Source organism: Cyprinus carpio, chromosome B2 (assembly GCF_018340385.1).
Source record: "Cyprinus carpio isolate SPL01 chromosome B2, ASM1834038v1, whole genome shotgun sequence".
Taxonomy (NCBI): domain Eukaryota; kingdom Metazoa; phylum Chordata; class Actinopteri; order Cypriniformes; family Cyprinidae; genus Cyprinus; species Cyprinus carpio.
In genome coordinates this window covers 18,308,211-18,330,675 of record NC_056598.1, presented here as the reverse complement: position 1 = coordinate 18,330,675, position 22,465 = coordinate 18,308,211, and the positions used below count along the sequence as shown (strand labels likewise).

General features: G+C 37.2%; 2 protein-coding genes across 8 annotated transcripts in view; both read left to right on the top strand.

Moving 5' to 3' along the window:
* LOC109096629 (anion exchange protein 2-like) overlaps positions 1-8,004 on the top strand; it is a 31,599-nt gene extending 23,595 nt beyond the window's left edge. Inside the window, exons 14-24 of the mRNA XM_042718488.1 lie at positions 1,337-1,553; positions 1,663-1,866; positions 1,966-2,114; positions 2,471-2,665; positions 2,871-3,083; positions 3,227-3,316; positions 4,180-4,346; positions 4,443-4,696; positions 5,503-5,672; positions 5,812-5,985; positions 7,127-8,004. Of these exons, the coding sequence (XP_042574422.1) occupies positions 1,337-1,553; positions 1,663-1,866; positions 1,966-2,114; positions 2,471-2,665; positions 2,871-3,083; positions 3,227-3,316; positions 4,180-4,346; positions 4,443-4,696; positions 5,503-5,672; positions 5,812-5,985; positions 7,127-7,207 (1,914 nt within the window). The 3' untranslated portion in view covers positions 7,208-8,004. The remainder of the gene's footprint in view (positions 1-1,336; positions 1,554-1,662; positions 1,867-1,965; positions 2,115-2,470; positions 2,666-2,870; positions 3,084-3,226; positions 3,317-4,179; positions 4,347-4,442; positions 4,697-5,502; positions 5,673-5,811; positions 5,986-7,126) is intronic.
* Positions 8,005-10,675: 2,671 nt separating this feature from the next.
* LOC109099306 (nucleolar transcription factor 1-A-like) lies at positions 10,676-22,248 on the top strand. Of its 7 annotated transcripts, none has more exons than XM_042718486.1 (20): positions 10,676-11,127; positions 14,166-14,272; positions 14,405-14,586; positions 14,768-14,851; positions 14,974-15,129; positions 15,965-16,029; positions 16,122-16,242; positions 16,360-16,470; positions 16,564-16,691; positions 16,972-17,113; positions 18,053-18,094; positions 18,221-18,334; positions 18,446-18,601; positions 18,720-18,848; positions 19,319-19,404; positions 19,504-19,693; positions 20,605-20,652; positions 21,040-21,105; positions 21,363-21,476; positions 21,558-22,248. In XM_042718486.1, the coding sequence occupies exons 1-20, from the start codon at positions 10,928-10,930 to the stop codon at positions 21,657-21,659; spliced, it is 2,343 nt and encodes a 780-aa protein (XP_042574420.1). In that variant the 5' UTR covers positions 10,676-10,927; the 3' UTR covers positions 21,660-22,248. The 7 variants fall into 7 exon arrangements, 6 of the variants coding, with proteins under 6 accessions (XP_042574420.1, XP_042574417.1, XP_042574419.1 ...); XM_042718483.1 differs by having other exon boundaries at positions 21,040-21,171; XM_042718485.1 differs by having other exon boundaries at positions 10,677-11,127; positions 21,360-21,476.
* The last annotated feature ends 217 nt before the right edge of the window (positions 22,249-22,465 follow it).

Sequence of the window (22,465 nt, the reverse complement as noted above, 5' to 3'; positions counted from 1 at the left end):
TGTGTTTATGCGGTTTAAGGTTCAAAAAACACATTAATTTCCACATACTGTACACTATTGTTTCTCCTCTATGCCCCGCCTTTCTGAAACACGTTGATTTTTACAAAGCTCATCTTCTGAAAAGCGAGGTGTGCTCTGATTGGCCAGCTATCCAGTGCATTGTGATTGGCCGAATACCTCAAGCGTCAATGTGACGGAAAGTTACGCCCCTTACCATACTGTGAAGCCATCTCCCTGCACAACGAGACAAAACCAATAAAACCCATTAAAAACGAGGCATTTGTTGCATCCAGTGGGGACATAATTACTGATTATAATGACTTATACTGTCTTTTTATGCGTTGTGTTGCATAGCGCCACATAAACATAACACCATGTCTGCATTTGTGATTGGAGGAATGACAAACAACAAGCGCTACTCCACACTGCTCAAAACTCACGTTTTAATAGTCAGTGGCAAATTCTTTAAATATGAAAACGTACTTACAGGCTGTGAGTCAGAACAGCCGGCATTGTAGGCTACTCTCCCAGGTTCAGGAAATAGTCCTCCATAAAATGCGCTGCACACATCTGAATATTTCTTTTGAACTGTTCTGGAACAGTGTGGGGGCATGTATAAACGAGGCATTTCAGGAGGGCGTGGACAAGTCTTAACTTTTATAAAGAATATCTCTTTGGGTTTGAGACTTTAGTCTTTGCAACTTTAGGGATCTTATCTATGCATGAACAGCTTGTAACACTCCAAAGAGAAAGAAAAACTTAAAATTGCATCGTATGACCCCTTTAAAATAGAAAACAGTTATTAGAAATTGTAATAATATAGTATGTGACCCTGGACAAATCTGCTCATAAGTGTAAATTTTGTGAAACTGCAATGCATATTACTAATCAAAAATTAAGTTTTGATATATGGTTGGAGGTTTACAGAATATCTTCATGGAGCATGATCTTTCCTTAATATCCTAATGATTATTTTGGCATAAAAGAAAAATCGATCATTTTGACCCATACAATGTATTGTTGGCTATTGCTACAAATATACCAGTGCTACATACTTATAACTGGTTTTGTGGTCCAGGGTCACATACTTCACAATATTTCTGTTTATTCTTTATTTCTGATCAAATAAGTGCAGTCTTGGTGAATATAAGAGACTTCTTAAAAAAAAAAAAAAAAGAAATCTTACCAACCCCAAACTTTTGAGTGGTAGTGTATAAATATCTAAAAAATCGTTGAAACAAGATAATTTTACTGCAAGCCTTTGAAAACATATCTTTATACATTTGTTTTGCCGCATTGCCAGAAGTATAAACAGCATTTCAATCATCTCTTCCAGCACTTCCATGAAGCGGCGTATTTGGCAGATGAGCGGCAGGACCTGCTGACAGCCATCAACAGCTTCCTGGACTGCAGTATTGTGCTTCCTCCATCTGAGGTTGGAGGAGATGAGCTGCTGCATTCTATCGCTCGCTTCCAAAGAGAGATGCTGCACAAGAGACATGAACAAGAGGTCAAACTACAGGCCAAGGAACCCAAGAGCCCTGAGGACACTGGTACAAGGCTCTCGCTCATACAGAATCAAAAAAGTGAACAGATCAGTTTACTGATTATCCACAATAAATGTATTGAATTACCTTTTTCATTCGTTCTTAATGTTCTCAGCTCTTCATCCTCCCCTGAAACCTGAAGATGATCCTCTTCGGAGGACGGGTCGGCTGTTTGGTGGGGTTATCCGAGATGCACGGCGCCGCTACCCCAAATACATCAGTGATTTTAAAGATGCCCTAAGTCCTCAATGCATGGCCACAGTCATATTCATTTACTTTGCTGCCCTTTCTCCTGCCATCACCTTTGGAGGACTATTGGGTTAGTCAGAGCTCTTCTTTTTACTATAGAAGCCACTGTTTTAATGAAGCATCTAAAACAAGGAAATTTGCCTAATGAAATCCTTTCTCTCCTCCCCAGGTGAAAAGACAGATGGTTTGATAGGTGTGTCAGAGCTGATTATTTCCACTGCCGTGCAGGGAATGGTGTTCTGTCTGCTTGGGGCTCAACCTCTGCTGGTGGTGGGCTTCTCTGGACCCCTTCTAGTGTTTGAAGAGTCCTTCTATTCAGTTAGTATTTCTGATAAATGGATATAAATACTGCAATTGTGCCTGCTATTAGTGTAGTTGATTTAATTTACAAAATGCATGCAAATAGCACTGATTTTTGAGAATAAAGCACATTCTATATTGAGCATAATTTGAATATAAATGCGTCTTTGGACTGAAAATCACAGTATATAATAAATTCAATTATTTTTCTGTGCTAGTGCAATGCATTTAGAACCTGGGTTAGTGTAGAAGACTGAACTTTTGCATGCAAAAGTGGCACAACTGTTTAGTGAATTCGCCCCACAACTCAAATGTGAAATGTTTCACTGGAATAATATAGCAGGAAAACTGAATATGAATCAATGTGTTTGCAGTTCTGTAGGTCCAGTGAAATCGAGTATCTGACAGGACGTTTGTGGATTGGAATCTGGTTGATCATCATTGTAGTTCTCACGGTGGCCTTTGAAGGGAGCTTCCTGGTGCGATTTGTGACACGCTTCACCCAAGAGATCTTCTCCTTCCTTATCTCTCTCATCTTCATCTACGAGACATTCTTCAAGCTGGGCAAAGTATTGAGATGTTTTTTGTTGTTTATGCTAAGAATTATGATATTTATATTCACTAAGGCTGCATTTAGTTGATCAAAAGCTAATCTTTGCTGAATAAAAGTATTAATTAATTAAATAGAAAAATCTTAATCACATTAGTGGTGTTTGTTTATGAAATATTTAAATGTGATCAGTATATATTAAGACAGTCTTGTGTACTGTGCAGATCTTCATGGATCATCCTCTCAGAAGCTGCAGTGGGCGAGAAGAAAATGACACTGCTTTACCAACACCCACAAGTGACGGCAGGTCTCCAGATGCCTCTCAAACCCTAAACCAGCCAAACACAGCTCTCCTCTCCCTGGTGCTCACGGCTGGCACCTTCTTCATTGCCTTTTATCTGCGTAAATTCAAGAACAGCGCTTTTTTCCCTGGCACGGTAAGCCATTGTGCCAGTTTTTGCCATTTACGCAATGATGTCTAGATAAACATATAGGAAAATTTTTTAATGACAGTGTCAAATATCTTTGGGTGATAAAGTGGCATTGACCATAGTGATATTGTCTCTTATCTTTTGCTCAGCTCCGAAGGGCTATTGGAGATTTTGGAGTTCCTATTGCAATCTCCACCATGGTTCTGTTGGACTACAGCATTAAGGACACTTACACACAGGTGAGACATAAAGATGTGTTTATATCATTTGATTCATGTATAATTTATCATTTATGAACTGGTTTACTCTTTGCATTTTCCACTCAAACACCCAAATTCATTGTACATCAAGCAAAATAAAAAAAAGACATTTCAAAATTACTTAAGTCTAACTAATATTTGACATTTCTGAAGAACTTTAGAGGAAATTATAGGAACCGAATATGGAAAAAATGCATAAAAGTTAAATAATTAATACAAAAAAGAAAACAAACACAAATTAAAAGGATAGTTCACACAAACAATTGCTGGTAGACTTTTATAGTATGGGAAAAAATACTATGAAAGTCAAAGGCTACCGTCAGGTTACCTACATTATTTTGTGTTCAAGTGGAGGGTGAATAAATGAAGACAGGATTTTCATTTTTGGTGAACTATCCCTTTAAGACCAAATACTACCTACAATACCTACATTTTTTTCCCTACATGTACATTCCAACATTTTGAAAAGCGAATTCAAGATATTTTAATAAATTTTAAGGATTCAATTAAAGATTTTTTTTCTAAATATCATCTCATTACTTTTTGGTAAAAGGGTGGTCACATTTACTGTTGTTCTGTAAATGTTTGTAGATGGTATCCAGTCATTTCAATAAGAATCCACATAACTGTGTATTTTGTATGAGGATAAAAGATTTCTGGTATTCACTCTGCTGGCCAACAATAAGAAGCTTGGTTTGAAAGAGGCTTCTTTGTGAGCTGTGCTTCAATAGACAATAAAACTTTTTTGCCTTTATAGCAAATGACTTCATATCCCCAGAAGTTATCTGACACATGACTCCTGCATAATTTGTGAACTTTAAACTTCTTTCCTCCCCATATAGAAACTAAGTGTGCCTGATGGCTTCTCTGTGACCAGCCCGGACAAGCGTGGCTGGTTAATACACCCGCTGGGCTCTGATGGCCAGTTCCCCATTTGGATGATGGTTGCCAGCATTCTGCCTGCTCTGCTCGTCTACATCCTCATTTTCATGGAGACTCAAATCACCACGTAAGTCACAGGCATTCACTAACTTGTTCTGACCATACCTATATAACCTCCATTATATTATTCCTGGATTTATATTGATTCAGATTTCCTTTACAGTCTTATTGTGAGCAAGAAGGACAGGATGCTGGTTAAGGGTTCAGGGTTTCACTTGGACCTGCTGATCATCGTGGTCGGGGGAGGTGTTTCAGCGCTGTTTGGGCTGCCGTGGTTGACCGGTGCTACAGTTCGTTCTGTAACTCATGCAAATAGCCTCACAGTGATGAGCAAAGCTGTTGCACCTGGTGACAAACCACGCATTCAGGAAGTGAAAGAGCAGAGAGTAACAGGATTTCTAGTGGCTCTTCTAGTAGGTGAGTGGGTTAATTTTATCATCTACAGTAGGCCTATATCTGCACCACAGTGTTTAGCAGCCGATATAGTTTATTGTTATCAGACAATATTGCAAATATATAAACTGAAATTTTATTTGTATTTACCTATTTCTCCCATTACCTTGCCATTATCTAATGCTCACATTTATTACTTTAATAACAAAATAATGCTTACTAATAATAATTTTCCTTATACTTTACAATTAATAATACTTTATAGTAATAATAATAATTTAAATAATTGAACATATTTTATCTTTAGCAAATGTACAATTTTGTAATGCCTACATTTGCTTGTAATACTCATTAGAATTATAGGTTTTTAGTTTAGGTTTTTAATCAGTGATGCCAAGTCTGCAGTTTTCCTCTGGAATTGGGCTACTTTAACACTGTTGCTGTGGGTTGTTTTTCTTATTTAGCCCATGCAATGCGAATTTTACAGGGGGAACCTCACCAAAAAAAAGTGTATTTTACCCCCTGGAACGCGATTTTTACCGGGGGACCCCCTCGTAATGCAATTGGGCTAGTTTTGAGTAGCAATTTGGCAGGTTTTGTTGTGAAAACCTGGCAACCCTGTTTTTAATGTTTTATTTTTAATTCAAAATAGTATTTTTTTTTCTATTATTAGCCCTAGCATAGAAAGAATTATTGGCTTATTGGTCATTTTAATATCATTGCATCCCTATATAAATTCTAACACGTTACCCTCAGTGAATGGCTTGTTGAGTTATTAGATATAATTTCTTTATATTTGCTGTTTCGAACAAACTCTTTTTCCTCCAAAGGTCTGTCCATTGTGATTGGAGATGTTTTGCGGCAGGTTCCTATCGCTGTGTTGTTTGGTATATTCCTCTATATGGGAGTGATGTCTCTCAATGGGATCCAGCTAACAGAACGCATGATGCTGCTATTTATGCCACCGAAGTACCATCCTGACCACACCTATGTCCGCAAGGTTTGTCATCGAGAACACAGCCAAGCACAATACTCACCAGTCTTAAATCAATAATCAGATAACAGTATGTCTGGAACGCCATTCTCAAATTGTCTCTTCAGATTTAGCTGTGCTTTAACCCTTGACTTGTCTATTTCAGGTGCGTACTCTACGCATGCACCTGTTCACATGTTTGCAGCTGGTGTGCCTGGCTGTGCTGTGGGCTGTAATGTCAACCTCGGCCTCGTTAGCCTTCCCGTTTGTTCTCGTCCTCACTGTGCCATTCAGAAGGTTCCTGCTGTCCCGAATATTTACTCACCGTGAAATACAATGTGTGAGTGTTTCTTTTCTTTTTGTTGATAGGGAAATTGATTTGTAGATGTATTGACAGTGTTGTTTTTTTACATGTTTAGTTATATCTTATGCAGTTGTGTAAATTTATAGTGAGATTAAAGATTAAAATACAGTTGAGGTCAAAATTTACATCTCCCTTTCAGAATCTGCAAAATGTTAATTACTTTACCAAAATAAGAGGGATCATACAAAATGCATGTTATTGTATATTTAGTACTAATGCTCCAGAAGGAAAAACCATGCATTATGAGCTGGGGGTGAAAACTTTTTGAATTTGAAGATCAGAGTAAATTTAACTTATTTTGTCTTCTGGGAAACATGTAATTATATTCTGTAACCTTTGAAGGGCAGTACTAAATGAAAAAAAAAAAATTATATTTAGGCAAAATAAGAAAAATGTACACATCTTCATTCTTGTCAAAAGTTTTCAGCCCCTGGCTCTTAATGCATGGTTTTTCCTTCTGGAGCATCAGTGAGTGTTTGAGCCTTCTGTAATAGTTGCATATGAGTCCCTCAGTTGTCCTAAATGTGAAAAGATGGATCTCAAAATCTTACAGTCCAGTCATTGTTGGAAAGGGTTCAAATACACAAAAATACTGGAAAACCACAGAATTTGTGGGACCTGAAGGATTTTTCTGAAGAACAGCAGGCAGTTTAACTGTTCAGGACAATCAAGGGACTCATGAACAACTAAAGGAACCCCCCCCCCCCCCCAAAAAAAATAAAAAAACCGCTGTGGATCATTCAGGTAACAACACAGCATTAAGAATCAAGGGGATTCATTTTTATAAATTCAGCTATTATTTTATCTTGTGGACTATATGTAAACATCTTTTATGTGAAATATCTTATTCAGTACTAAATAAACAATTACATGCATTTTTTTTATAATCCCCCTTATTTTGGTAAAATAATTAACATTTAGCAGATTCTGAAAGGGGGATGTAAACTTTTGACCTCAACTGTATATTTTATATATTTAATTTTTTATTATGGCTATATAGTTTGAAAAATAATGGAAAAAAGTTTTGCACTTTTCAGTAACACCTTGTTTTCAGGACTAATATTAAATCTTATTTTGCTGTTTGCCTTTAATGTTGTTTGTTTTGTCTATGTGACAGCTTGACGCAGAAGATGCAGAGCCGTCATTGGATGACAGAGAAGGCCAAGACGAATATACAGAAATGCAAATGCCAGTATGACCTCATTCCTCACCTGTCTCTGCCTGGGCTGGCCTGGCCTGGCTTTCTTTTCAGTCAGAGATGTCCAGATGGTCTGCCTGTTTTTTTTTTTTTTTCATTAATCAGTTTTTATCTCCATTTTGTTTCCCCCATTTTATTTTTGCTTAAATTATTTAAACATTATATTTATACATATGTAAAAATGTTAAGAGGTTGCTCAATGTCACTTGAGCAACTAGCGTCACCTGTACTATTATTTTTTTTTTTTTCTGTATATTTATCAGATTTGAAATGTTATGTGTGTGTTTTGGAGGGTTAAATGAATTTATGATATGATATCCAGTCATTTCAAAATGATACAGGAAGCACTTTAAGGTAAATTTAAAATGAAGCCTTTTCTACTACTTATCAGTTCATTTTATTTCATTGCAAGATGACAAACAATGTACTCCTAAAAATGAACAACTGTACAGAATGACATTAATGCCAATTATATATGGTTGATATTTTTGTAGCTAAACAGAAATAATACACAGATTTATGCTGTATTCAACTCAATTAAATATATAAATATCTATAAATATTGCCTATAACAACAAAAAACTGGTTGATGTCACCAGTTTATTTGGAAGAAAAAAACATATATGTTGATCTACAAATATGTTCTTTTGAAAATTGTTGCATAGCGGTTTTGAAACTGTGTTTATATAACATGAACATGAAGAGAATGCTAGAAGTAGACTTAAAGGGATACTCCACCCCAAAATGAAAATTTTGTCATTAATCACTTACTCCCATGTCGTTCCAAACCTGTATAAGCTTTGTTCGTCTTCGGAAGACAATTTAAGATATTTTGGATGAAAACCGGGAGGCCTGTGACTGTCCCATAGACTGCCAAATAAATAACAGTGTCAAAGTCCATGAAAGGTATGAAAGTCGTCGTCAGAATACTCCATCTGCCATCAGACGTGCAATCTGGGTTATATGAAGTGACAGGAACACTTTTTTGTAAGCGAAGAAAACAAAAATAACTACTTTAATCAATAATTCCTTTCTCAACGGTTTCCTCTGTGTCTCTCCATATCACCGTATGCTGCATATGCTCTTCTGTATCATACATGCCACAAGGATGCAGTTTCTATGTGTATTTAGCTTTGATTTGAAAGAAAACAGCGCATCAGAAAAGCACACACAACACAGAAGGAGCATACGGTGATATGGAGAGACACAGAGGAGAGTGTTGACAAAGGAATCGTTGAATAAAGTTATTTTTGTTTTCTTCGCTTACAAAAAGTGTTCCCGTCGCTTCATATAACCCAGATTGCACGTCTGATGGCAGATGGAGTATTCTGACAACGACTTTCATACTTTCCTGGACCTTGACACTGTTATTTACTTGGCAGTCTATGGAACAGTCTCAAGCCTACCGGTTTTCATCCAAAATATCTTAAATTGTGTTCTGAAGAGGAACGAAGCTTTTACGGGTTTGGAACGACATGGGGGTAAGTGATTAATGACAAAATTTTCATTTCGGGGTGGAGTATCCCTTTAATAGTTACAATAATACATAAACATACAGAGTCATTTGATTTTAGTGGATTTCATTCACCTTGTTTGTTATGATAATAATAATGTTATGATTAAAATATCACAGAGCACACGAAATGGTTTGATCATTTTATGCACTACAGTTTATTTTTATTAACAAGCTTCATAGGTGAATATTTGTCTTTTAAGGGAAGAGAACTAGAATCTATAAAATTTGTTAAAGCAAAAAAACAAAAAAAACAAAAAAAACAAATGTAGATTAAGTATAATGTTGTAATCCATTTTCTTAAATGTGTCTCATGTACATTCCAATCAAAATGATGATCTTGGAAACAAATTATTTTTATAAAGAAGGGACTACATTTAAGATGTTATTTAATCTGTTGTGTGTGCGTAATGTCAAAATGTGTATTTTCCCCTGCAAAAACTGACAGTTCATTTTACTGTTTTCTATACCATCTCACATATTGTAGTAGTGCCTTTTTTCAGATATTATGTTGCTTCACAAAGTTGAAAAAAGTGACCTTAGCAAGTATGAAAGAAAAAGAGCTGTTCAACAAGATTTTTGTGATAATTAACATATTACTGTAGAATGTCAATGATGAAAATGGTCTTTGTTTTAGCTTTGTAAATGTTTAGAGTACAGGCCCAAACCTAATAAAATAATGGAACTGATTTAACACTAGACATTTTGTTTTTATTTATTACAATCATAATTTTACACATATAAATCAAATTAATAATAAAATTGTGCTGGTGTATCTTACTGACATGCTATAATGTTTTGTCATATTGACTTGTATTGTTAGATGAGTATGGTATTAGATGGCAATGCCACTACAATATTTTCCCAAGTTATTCTGTTTTTAAAAACTACCAGATATATCAGTCACTGGTGGATATGTTTTACTTTCAGAGTAAATACTCTCCACGTATCCTCTATCTAGTGCACTTTTTATGTTCCCTGTACTATGATGGCATATTTTACAAGGACAGGACAAACTGACAATAAAACACCATTTGCTAGATATGAAATGAAAAGAGGTTATAATCCAGATGCAGTGATCTACATTAATGAAGGCCCGGTCACTCTGTTAATGAACCTCTGCTGCCATCTCATGGCCATTACATAGTTACATTATTTTTTTTATCCAAAAATAACAATTATGTCATCATTTAATCACCCTCAAATTGTTCCAAGCCTGTATGAGTTTCTTTCTCCCGTTGAGCACAAAATAAGGTATTCTGAAGAATGTTGCTAACCAAACAGTTGACAGTAGCCATTGACTTCCATAGTATTTTCCCATTCTATATGGAAGTCAATAACGCTGTCAACTGCTTGGTTACCAACATTCTTCAAAATATCTTCTTTGGAAATATATGAAACTATTGTGTCATAGTGACTCAAAACTGACCTCCCATACATTTCTTTTTCCATGAGGAGTGGAAAAGATTTGGCAATTAGACCTAAAAAAAAAAAAAAGTCACCTTGCATAATTTTCCTACAGACAAATTTTGTTTAATTTTAGCATTTAGTTTTAAACCAGTAAGACCAACTCAGGAAACAAGTAACAAAATACACCTAACAAAAAGAACTGACCCAAAAGAACAATTCACTCTCAAATCATTAATCACTATAAATCAAGCAAGTTTTATTTTAATTAAGAAAATTGTCTAGCTGGTGAAATATTTAGAAGCTAAATGTCTTAATAAATGTATATTGTGCACCTTGTAAAATGTGTAACTTGATTGCCATTTTACTTGTTTTTTTCCAGGTTTTCCTTGACCAGAATTTTGAGAGAAATGATCACACACACCACTAATGCTCACTATTCATGAAACATCCAGCGCAATATATGTCACAAAATGCTGCCTAAATAAATGCTCATCAATGGTACACTTCCAGTGAAGCATCTCTCTCAGGCCTGGTCAGTCTGAGGGGGTTGAGTCAGTCACAGCTGTCTCCTCCTTTCCTCGTGCCATTGGTCAGTTTCACGTAAAGAAATCTCGTGACGATTGTGTACAATCAGAGAGCATGAGGGCGAGATACCGTCAATGGCACTTTTACTCATTCTGAGAGGAAACGGTGCCTCTCTGACTCTGATCTTTACGCTCAGTTCAAGCCATGGGAACTTTAAGCACAAGCAGCCGTCATTCTACATCGTCTCTGCCAACACATCAGTTTAACGTCAAATGGATATCAACTCAACACCAATTAGACCCGTGTGTTTTTGGGCTGCAGAGGCGAGGTTTTTGGAGCGCGGAGGCCGTGTGAGTCTCAGCGGCAGCAGGATGAACGTGGGCACCCAACTAATCGGTTTAGTGCTTGAAGTCCTTGCAGGGTTGGCAAAGAGTCCTACTCTTTTGCATTGGAACCAGATATTTTTGTCCTGGTAAATGCTCAGTCATAAAAGAGAACTCTCTAGCAATTGTAAACTAATATTAACGTAGTTTATTATTGTTAGATGCATGCACGGTAATTTGCTACTTCGGTTTAGGTGAGTTTAAGGCTTGAGAAAATAGCGCTTTAAAATGTTGCAAAATGAATAAACATTTGATCAATTTCATTCAGAAATGTATCTAAATGTTAAAAATAAATATTATTTTTAAGTTTTAGCCTCCGCCTTTTTTTTCTCGCATGTTGTCCCTCGGAGTTCCTCCCCCTGCGGCGCTGGGCGGAGTTTCATACCGAACCAGACGCTCCTTTTGTCGGATTCGTTTCGACCTGACTCCCCGGGGTTTACGGCTAAAAAACAGATACTTAAATACAATAAAAGCATTTAACACGAACACGTCGCTAGTTAATAAGCACATCCGCGACGTATTGTTGAAAAAGGTAAGTGATTTGATGATTTTTGAGCCCGTTTAGATCGTTTTTCAATTTGCTCGTCCCCGAGTCTTTGTAACATTCATGGCGGCTCTGCAGTGAGGGCTCTGGGGCGAGGGAAGGCACAAGCGGCCGCTCATAGCTCTGTTTGGGATTCTGATTCACCAAAACATAGTATTATTATACTAAGACTGAATATGTAACCAGAATTAAACATTTAAGCCTTTATGTTCACGACAGAATTGATTTTAAAGCGAAATAATGCGTTTTTATATATTGTCACAATCCCTGCAAAAAAAAATCAAAATGTGCATGCATCCACACTTGAATCGTCGGCAAGGAGGTATTTGATACGTATATATTAAGACATCACTTCACAAATTAAATCGGCGTAAGCGATATTCCTCGTACTTTCGCCAGTAGCTTGCTCGCTAGCTGAGGCATTCGTGCCAGCGGAAGCTGCGTGGTGACTCCTGCCGGAATAAAGACGCCATTACCGGGCTTGGAAACAGTAACGGTCGGTGCGCTACAAGCAACCTATTTTACACGAATTTATTTAATCGGTTCACACGAAATATTAAAGTAAATATGCGGAGACTTGTTACTGACATTAATTTAAATAAAGCACATTGCATTTTTGACAGTTTACTTTAAGCCATACTTTCTGTCAGAAGTGATTAACTTAACGTTAGTCCAATACCTCTTGAACATAAAACGGCCAATAATGGTTTATTGTTACCAGAGAGTCTCGAATATTGCAGAAAAAGAGATTTTCCTAGTTTTTAGCTCTTTTGGCTCGGTTGCCCTTGCGCGCGGGCGGGGATGACACTGTAACCGGGGAACCGGCGCCTCGTGCGGGCGCGCAGCGACGCCGCAGCTCGAGAAGGACGCGGGTGACCCTTCACTGGCACTTCCCGGTGATGTTGCGCGCTAAATGACATGACACACCACAACATACAATACAGTACATATTGTGATGCTGACAAAGTATATAAAAATATACACACGAGTCTTTGCTAACATAATCCCGGACCTCGTATTTATTAAATATGATTTATACACAAATTAGGCTACATGGGATGTTATCACTCATAAAGAAAATTTATACAGTTTTATAGTTATAAAATCCGTTGATTCTTTAAAAAGCAAACAGTATGTGTTATAGTGCCTTACGGATAAAAAAATAAAATGTCTGTAATATTTTTTGCATATAATGAAGTAACGTTACTCGCCTATGAATGTGTCATACTGGCAGCACGTAAATAGAGAGCGCTCGCGGAGAACGGGAGGAGAGACCGAGGCTTCCGGGACACTGATGCACTTTAGCGAGAGTCGTGCTCGTCCTCACATACATCACCCCGCTCTTACATAAACAAAAACAAAAGAAATTCCTTCCTGCCATTCCTTGCCAAGATGACCCCCGACACCGTGTACGTGCGTTTCTCTCGCATCCTCGAATCGAGACATGAAGCCCGGACAGTTCTCGGTCCTATCCTTGTCGCTTTACTTAGCCGATCGCTATAGGTGAACCTAGAAGAAATTCGCGGTTTGATCATGGATAGGCGTTGGAAATGTGCAGTTAGGGCATCTTTGTCATGGTTTCTCACCGCTCGCCGCCGCCGCTGGTGCGTGATGACGCGTCCGCGTCGAGGTGGTCCAGAGGCGGAGCAAGGTCACGTGTTCCTCCGGGTGGCACTGATGACATCCGGAACATTGATTAATCACATCACAATTAGACGACCATTCACAAAATTAAATCACTCGTTTATTAAGGAGATTTTATGCCACTAAATCCCCCGTGTTAAGGCAATACATTTATTCCTTAAAACTAACTAGCATCTGTTTATGTCTTTTTTGTACTTTTTAAAAGCTCCATTAAGCAATACAGTGTTAACTAATATCTTTTTCAATTTCAGTAGTTTTTTTAGATACTATACTTAGTTTAAATACCAGTATCTGTACAATTAGTCAGTAGTGCTTTTAATTACTTACTTGTATTTATTCCTTCGCTGTTAGCCACTCAATATGACAAATAACTATTCCATTGTTACTGCTAACAAATTAAATAATAAAAAAAAAATCTCTCAAGATATCAATTATTCTCTTCCATCTAGCATGTATTTCAGTTGTTGATTGTGCCTATTCCAGTATTTACTAGTAACTATTCATTTGGTTGTAACGCTGCTTATTTTTTAATGACTTGTAACAATTCAAATAGTTATCGGTATCCCAAATATGTTTTTTATCTAAACATTTTCCTGATTATTTATTACACATGACAAGTCAAAAAACAATTGTTACTATCATGATTCTCTTCTATTAGTAACAGTTAAAGGAATATGTACTAATATCTTATAAATATGTAATAATATATAATAAATAATTCTCATTAGACATTGGCATAGTGACTAGTAGTAAATGAATAAGCACTAGTATCTAATGAATGTCACTGTTTGAAATACTAGTAATTAAAAAAAATGCTAGTAACTGAAGTAGATGGATAAATGTTATAAAGGTTTGCCATATTCAGCCAGTAGCCCATATTTACAGCCTCCATATTCAGCCAGTAGCCTCACTTTGAATTGTCTTGTTTTCTCTATGTAGCCACTTGGCCAAGGAAGTGTCAAGGTGGAGCTTGGTGAATTCTGTCATCATGAATGGCAGCACCAGTGTGTCTGGCACCCAGACAGCACGACTCAAAAGCGAGTCAGGTACGCTCGCATGTTGTCCATGATGGGCATAGTCACACAGACTCATTGCAGTTATATTCCGCATAAACACAACCTGCAACCTGCAAACACAATCAGCATGCTTAATGCGTCGATGTGCACTGTTTTTGTTAGTTGCAGATACATGGAGCAAAGAGGATTGTCTGACACTGCTGGAGAGGATACGCAGTCTGCTACCTGATGGAGACACAATGAAGTATAAAACCACAGAGTCTCATTTTGACTGGGAGAAGGTGGGGTTCGGGGGTTTCACTGGAGACATGTGTAAGCAGAAATGGCAGAAAGTTTCCACCGAGGTGAGCCAAATTCCAGCGAGCTAAAGCAATAATGTGCCTGTTTTCCAAATAACTGTAATACGTGTTTACGTTAAAGACACTTTCTTTAGATTGTCCATGTAAAGATTATTTTAATAAACTGAATGTTAAAATTACTATTTGCCTTCATTCATTGGAGTTGTGTATGATTTTCCCACCCTAGGTGCGTAAATACAGAACAATGACAGAGCTCATTGTTGATGCTACTGAGCATGTGAAGAACCCTTACAAGGGGAAAAAATTAAAGGTGAGAATCCTAAGATGTCAATATTTAACATTCTCTCTTTTTTTCTTAATGTGTTGTTTTAGCCTGATGTGTTGTCAGATAAAAGGTTATTTTCAGTGTTTATGTGTTTACCTCTGTTTTAGACACATCCAGACTTCCCAAAGAAAGCCCTCACTCCCTATTTTCGCTTCTTTATGGAGAAGCGAGCCAAGTATGCAAAAATCCATCCAGAGATGAGCAACTTGGATCTCACCAAGATTTTGTCCAAAAAATATAAAGAGCTTCCTGAAAAGAAAAAGGTTAGTTTTTCTGGGTATTTGGCATGAAACACTTTTGGGAAGTTTTACTTGTCCTTCAGTGTGTGACATGTATACTTTAAACTTTAAGATTGTATTTTGCTTGCGTGTTTCTAATATGAATGGAGCTCATTGGGGTTAGTTAACTAAAATTATTAAAAACATTTTTTGATAACTGAATTAAACTAAAATCACATTAGATGAAGAAACTTTCATTCCAGTGTTTGTCTGAAGAGACTCACCATCATTTTTATTAGCATTGAATTGCATCTTGAGAAATGGTGCATTGGAAACTAAATAAGTCGAAATACTAAAATGACAAAAACTGAAAATGAAAAATGTAAGTAAAGCTATATAGAATTAAAAAACAATTAATAAAATGACAAAAGTCCATATCAAATTGATTAAAATCTTAAAATTAAAATATAAAATGTAATTGAAAATATTAACAAATACTGAAATAGTATAAACATAATATTAAAATAACACTTTACATCTCACATTAATTGAAAATATTTGTACTTCAGTATTCATTTGTCCCACAACAGGACAATTGAAATGGCAAAATGATGATTACCAATGGTAAATATTGTACCAGGAATGGTAACCTAATATATATACTTTCTGTTATACATTCCAATGAACTTTAACCTAAAATCTTGTTTGTTTGTTTTTTTGTTTTTTTTTTAATGAACATGTCCTACTATATGTAAAGTTCTGGTATTAGTAATGTCATTCTTTCCATAGTTTTGAGTCATGTTTCTCTTTAAGTGCTTGCAAATATTACTTTTGAAGGTCATCTGTTTTGCTTGTAAATTTGCACTATTACTTTTGTCAGCTCAAGTACATTCAAGAGTTCCAGAGAGAGAAAGAGGCTTTTGAAAAGAACATGGCAAGATTCAAGTAAGTGTCCATGTTCCTCTGCACAAAAATACCTAACACATATATGTCCGTTTTTTATTGGCGATTCAGTGAGAGGATTCGGTTGTTTTTAGGGAAGACCACCCAGATTTAATAGAGGAGAGAAAGAAGTCAGACCTTCCAGAGAAGCCCAAGACCCCTCAGCAGCTATGGTACAACCATGAGAAGAAGGCCTTCATGAAAGTTCACCCAGAGGTAGTCTTAGTATAATCTTAGTGTGTTGTCATTTATTCTTATTTTTGAGAGCATCACATCAGATTGAACTGGTTATGGAAAGACCTGCACTCACTTTTCCATGTCTGATGCCTGTAGGTAAGCCAGAAGGACCTGAAGGAAGCATTACGTAGACAGTGGTCCCAGTTACCAGACAAAAAGAGGCTAAAATGGATCAGCAAAGCTCTAGAGCTGCAGAAACAATATGAGGTATGACTTTGTGTTTTCACAGTAGCAAAAGTGATGAAGTCTTTGTTGATTAAAGGGATAAAGGACATTGTGAAATTTTACTTTCTCATACAGGACAGCATGAGAGCGTATCTTGAAGCTCACCCGGATGCAAACTCTGAGGAACACGTCAAATCTGTCCTGACCAAGGCTGAACGGCAGCTCAAGGACAAGTTTGATGGCCGGCCAACCAAACCACCACCGTATGTTTCAAACCAATTAGAAGAATTTAGTTTTCTCAGGAATCCCTTAATTTAGTTGTTTTGCACGGCTTATGCAGTCGTATCTTACCAAAGTCTTGCTCATACCATGATATACTACTCTTAGAATAGAAATTAATGTTGGTGACCGTTTTGAAATCCACTAATGGTTCTTGTCTATATATTTGCAGTGTTTGTGATATGTTCGATTCATTATATATATATATATATATATATAATTGTGTATTAATTTCATGTATATTTTTATTGCTATGTTCTGCAGAAATGGCTATTCTCTGTACTGTGCTGAACTAATGGTAACCATGAAGGACGTGCCAAGTACGGAGCGAATGGTGCTGTGCAGTAAGAAATGGAAGTTGATGACCCAGAAAGAGAAGGATATGTTCCAGAAACAATGTGAACAGGTCTGACAGAACAGCTCACTCTTGATTTGTTTAAACCAAAAACAAAAATATAAAAAATTGATGCTAAATAATTGTAATCTGGAAAAGTTTCTGTGGTTGACCAGTAATGGCCAACCCTGATTTGTAGGAAGCTCTGTGGTCGATGGCCAGTATAATATATGCATATGTATACATTACTGTTCAAAGGTTTTGAAAGTCTCTTATGCCCACCAAGGCTGCATTTATTTGAGAGAAAATACAGTAAAAAATAATTGTGTAATATTATTACAGTTCAAAATAACTTTCTATTTTAATACATTTTCAAATGTTATTCATAACTGTGATGGCAAAGCTGAAATTTCAGCAGCCATTACTCCAGTCTTCAGGGTCACATGATTCTTCATAAATAATAAAGATAAAGATTAAAAAAAAAAAAACATATAGAATTTTTACTCAAAATTATACTAGAAATTGTTTACTTAACATCAAAAAAAACCCAAAAATGAAAATATTATGTGTATCTGCTTACCCCCAGGGCATCCAAGATGTAGATGACTTTGTTTCTTCAGTAGAACACAAACCAAGACGTCTTATAATGTAGATGACTTTTGTTTTGGGAGTCAGTAGAACACAAACCAAGACCGTTGCAGTCTATCAGTCTTATAATGTAAGTGGATGGGAATCATGGCTTTGGGCCCTGGGGGTAAACGGTCTTGGTTTGTGTTCTACTGAAGAAACAAAGTCATCTACATCTTGGATGCCCTGGGGGTAAGCAGATAAACATCATATTTTCATTTTAATCCCTTTAATCAGCAAAGCAGGCATGATTAATAATAATAATAATTATTATTATTATTATTATTATTAACATTTTTATTGTTACAGTTCTCAATAACAGTTGTTACATCAACAACATGGCTTAGTTATAACTAAAAATAACATGTTTATCTTTCTCATCAGAGAAAGAAACAGTATGAGATTGACATTCAGAGGTTTCTTGAGGTAAGAACAAATTTACTACAATTCATTTTATTAAAACAATTGTTACTGTTGAATTCCTGGTCCTGCTTTTAAAGGGAAGCTTGGCTTATTTTGATCCTTTGCCTCAATCTCCGTCTCTCTCTGCAGAGTCTCCCAGAAGAGGAGAGGGAGCGTGTGTTGGGAGAGGAGAAGATGGGAGGCACCAAGCTGAACATAGCGGGTGTAGGCAGCCCCCTAAGGGCCAAATCCCCATCTGTGAAGGTGGGCAAGTGCAAGATGCCCTTGTTTATGTACTTGCATGCTGTTATGTTCTGGTGGTGTGTTGTCTGAATCAGAATGAGAAGCAGTTTTTTTCTTCTTGTTGTGCCGTAGGAACGGTGTCGTGACCCTGAGCAGGATCAGTGTGTACATGGGCTTTTGAAAGAGAAGCGAGATGGTAAGAAGAAAACACGGCTTCCTGAAACACCGAAGACTCCAGAGGAAATGTGGCAGCAGAATGTGATAGGAGACTATCTGGCTAAATACAGAGTAAGAGCATCATTAATGATTGTTCATATACTACAAAGAGACCCCTAAAGAATCACAGAACTCTAAAGAAAGATTTGTTCATCTAGAAACAATAACCTTAAACTGTTGCTATTCACAGAATGACCGGAAGAAAGCGCAGAATGCAATGGATGCCGCTTGGAAGGCCATGGAAAAGAAGGAGAAGATTCCTTGGATCAAGAAGGCTGCAGAGGACCAGAAGCGATACGAGGTTCAGTACCGGACCGTGGTCAGTGACCAGACATTTTGACCACTGTCTTCTCACCTGTGCTGAAGAAATGTCAAAATGTTGGTCACCCATAACTTTCCTCCTCCCCAGAGTAGAGGCGGAGGGGTCTGCAATGAATGCAGATGTGTCTCAATGTGTATATGCTAAGTCTGGGCTGTTTCTAGCAGAAGTTGGTGGAATTTGTACTTAGATTTGATGAGCGTGACTTGCCATCATTGCAGTGATATTTAAATGTCTTCATTTCAGTGATCTGTCACTTATTCATGTATATTCTCATGAATCTGACATCTTGATGTGCTGTAAACGGTTGATTATATATATATTTGCAGTGTAAACGTATGTAGTTTTTGGTTTATCAGTCTGTTAATTTGTTTTCACGAGCATGTCAACTTGTCTTATGTCTTGTCTTTGCATTCAGGTTGAATAGAAACAGTCTCTTTGCTCATGTTTCTTGTTTTTCCATCCTGCAGAGAGAGCTGTTGGAGATGAGGACAGTTCTGTCAGGACAGGGTCAAAGAAAACCAAAATTCGATGGCGAGCCTAAGAAGCCCCCAGTGTGAGTGTAACTTTTTTTAGCTGGTTGCTTTCTGAGAGACTTAAAAAATACTATTTCGTCTGTTTCAATGCTACTTTGTCTTCTCCTGTCCAACCTCAGGAGCGGGTATCAAATGTTCTCTCAGGAACTGCTAACTAACGGTGAGCTGAATCACTTCAGCCTGAAGGAGCGCATGGTGGAGATCGGCAAGCGATGGCACAAGCTTAGTCAGAGCCAGAAGGACAAATATAAAAAACAGGTGGAGGAGCAACAACTAGAGTACAAAGCTGAGCTTGACGCTTGGGTAAAGGTAGGAAGTTTGTTGAATCTTTCTGTTCTACAAATTAAATACACTTTTTGTTTATTATTGGGTGCTTATTTATTGTCCTGCTTATTCAAAAAATACATTAAAAAACAATTTTAAATATGCAATCGCTTAAAGGAAAACCAAAAAGGAAAATTCTGTCATTAACTACTCACCCTCATGTCATTCTAAACCTGTAAGACCTTCATTCATCTTCAGAATACAAATGAACACATTTTTGATGAAATCAGAGAGCTTTCTGACCCTGCATAATATTTTAGGTTACACTTTATTTTAAGGTGTCCTTGTTATAGTGTAATTATACATTTAAGTACTGAGTTATATGAATTAACTACATGTACTTAGGATTAGGGTTTGGCTTAGGGTTACTTGCATATAATTATGCATCATTTATTGTTATTGTAATAGTAAGCACATGTAACGTGTAACAAGGATACCATAAAATAAAGTGTAACCTTTTTTAAATTAAGTTTTGTTTATTATTTTTTCTTTTAACAAAAGCTTCACTACGTAATTTTTAAAAAATACAAAGCTAGTTGCTCAGATTGTATACAATGTCATGTAGTATGAATTAGCAAAAACAATAATGCATATGTTTTTTTTTTTTAAATAGAAGGACTAAGATGCAATCAAGCGAAAATGTTATAAATTTTTACTTGATGGTTACACTACATTACATTTTCATAATAAATGTAAACTTTTCTAAAAAATATTTTTGCAACACCATATGAAACCAACAACTTTTAAGAAATTGGCACATTTTAAAAAGACGTTTCTTTTCTTTTTCATGGAAACTTTTGTCTCTCAATGACCTTATTTAAAAAACAATGTGTGAGCAATATGAGTTTGGAGATTTGTAGTAATGTATTTCCCTCACTGTTTTCTTGTTTTCCTAGTCGCTATCCCCTCAGGAGCGTGCGGTGTATAAAGAGTTCTCGTCTACGGTAAGTAATTGCTCATTTTTGCAGCTGTAACTTGCACTTAAAGCTTTGTATATTAGTGTTTTGTCTCACACAGTCATTCATATAGCTGAGATTATGATTTACTCTTCTCTATATCGATACCCCTGCACTGCATGGCAAGATGAGGCACCCTGGTTAATTTAGTTGATTGACTTTGCTTGTAAAAGCTGTTTCTATCCATGCCATCACCTGTGGCTTCATTATTTACTTTCTCCCTATTTAGAATCACATCTCTTGGCTCAAACTAACATGACTTGAATGGATAATGTTCTTAGGGCTACTAATCATTGCTTAAGCTTGAATGTGTTTTTTTTCCCCCCGTGTCGCTCTATCTTGCACCCCCACCCTGCCCTCTCTCTGCCCTCACAGAAACGGCGAAGCACTACAAAAGCACGAGGTCCCGGGGCGAAAGTCCAAGTCACCAAGGGGAAGGCGGTAGGTGCCAGAGCCGCGACGGTGGGTCCCGGGGGGGGCAAGCGTTCCATGGCGTACCGGGCCAAGGTAACGCCCGCTCTCTCTGGGCAACTCACCCACACAGGCTGTGGACTCTATATGAAGTGGCTTAGGGTGTTACATCATTTTAAATTTCACTAATTGATTGTGCTGACGATGTGTGTGTGTTTGTGTGCAAATACAGTGATATGCACATATAAAGAGAGTTTGAGAGATGTGTGACTCTTGGTTTCCAGCAGGACACGTCGGACTCAGATGAAGATGATGAGAAAACAGATACGTCAGACTCGGAGGATGATGATGATGAGTCATCTGGCAGCACTGATAGTGATGATGATGACGAAGATGATGAGGTTAATTTTGCTTTGGTTAAATTCTAGAAAATCTGCTTTGTTATGAGCACAGGTATTCATTCTTTTGTAATGTTGACGTAGAATGAAGATGACGATGATGATGACGACAATGATGATGATGACCAATCGGACGGTTCCAGCAGCTCATCATCAGAAGATAGTATTGACTCTGATTCAGACTAACCTGTCCCACCCCCTCTTAGAGGGGGCTGTGCCGGACACACCCCCTAGCAACACCCCTCCCGGAAAACAGGGAGGAGGTCCAGTAGCTGTGAGCTCACAGCATGCAGTAATTGTGCTCCCTATCTTTACAGGGCAAAAAACAGGATGGGGGCCAACAGCTCTCCCCATCACCTCGTCCATGTGTCATGCGACTTGAAGTCAATCGGACAACTGTTTTTTTTTTTTTCTTCTTCTTTTAAAGGAGCTGTGTTACATGTGTGGCAATCGCATCAATTTTATTGCCTTTATATAGGTGTGTTATTAAAATCTGTGTTGTTTTGTTTTGTTCTTTTTATTTTAACTTGAAAATAATTTGTTCATTTAAGCCGGTTGAGCTTTTATAAGTTACGAAAGTATCAGGGTTGCTCGGAGGTGGATGTTAGGGATGAAAGACTTTGAAATGAAGGAGATGAATTCTCCTGTTCTCCTGTTTATATTTGTTCGCCTCACTTAGTTGCTGGGGCTCTGAGGGCTGTATGAGCTGCTCAAGTCTTGTTTGGATCATTCTGTTGCAGATCCTCAATAATAAATGCACTTTTCCCCTCTTGTACTCAATTGTGTATTTTCAAATACTTGTGAAAGGGGATATTCACATACTGCTTTGCAAAGGGATTTTTAGTATATGGATTGGAGGGTGGAGGGTCCAATGTGCCAAATTATTAAGTAAGTTGTTATAAATAATATGACCGATGCCTTTAGAGCAATGCAATGATTTCCAAGCTTTACAGATCCAGATCCGGACTTTCAACCAACCGAGGGACCCTAGA

Coding starts and splice junctions, on each gene's coding strand:
- LOC109099306 (XM_042718482.1), top strand. CDS start 10,928: ATGGATATCAACTCAACACCAATTAGACCCGTGTGTTTTTGGGCTGCA. Junction 14,587..14,767: donor GGCAGAAAGTTTCCACCGAG/GTGAGCCAAATT, acceptor TTCCCACCCTAG/GTGCGTAAATACAGAACAAT. Junction 17,114..18,052: donor TCCAGAAACAATGTGAACAG/GTCTGACAGAAC, acceptor CTTTCTCATCAG/AGAAAGAAACAGTATGAGAT.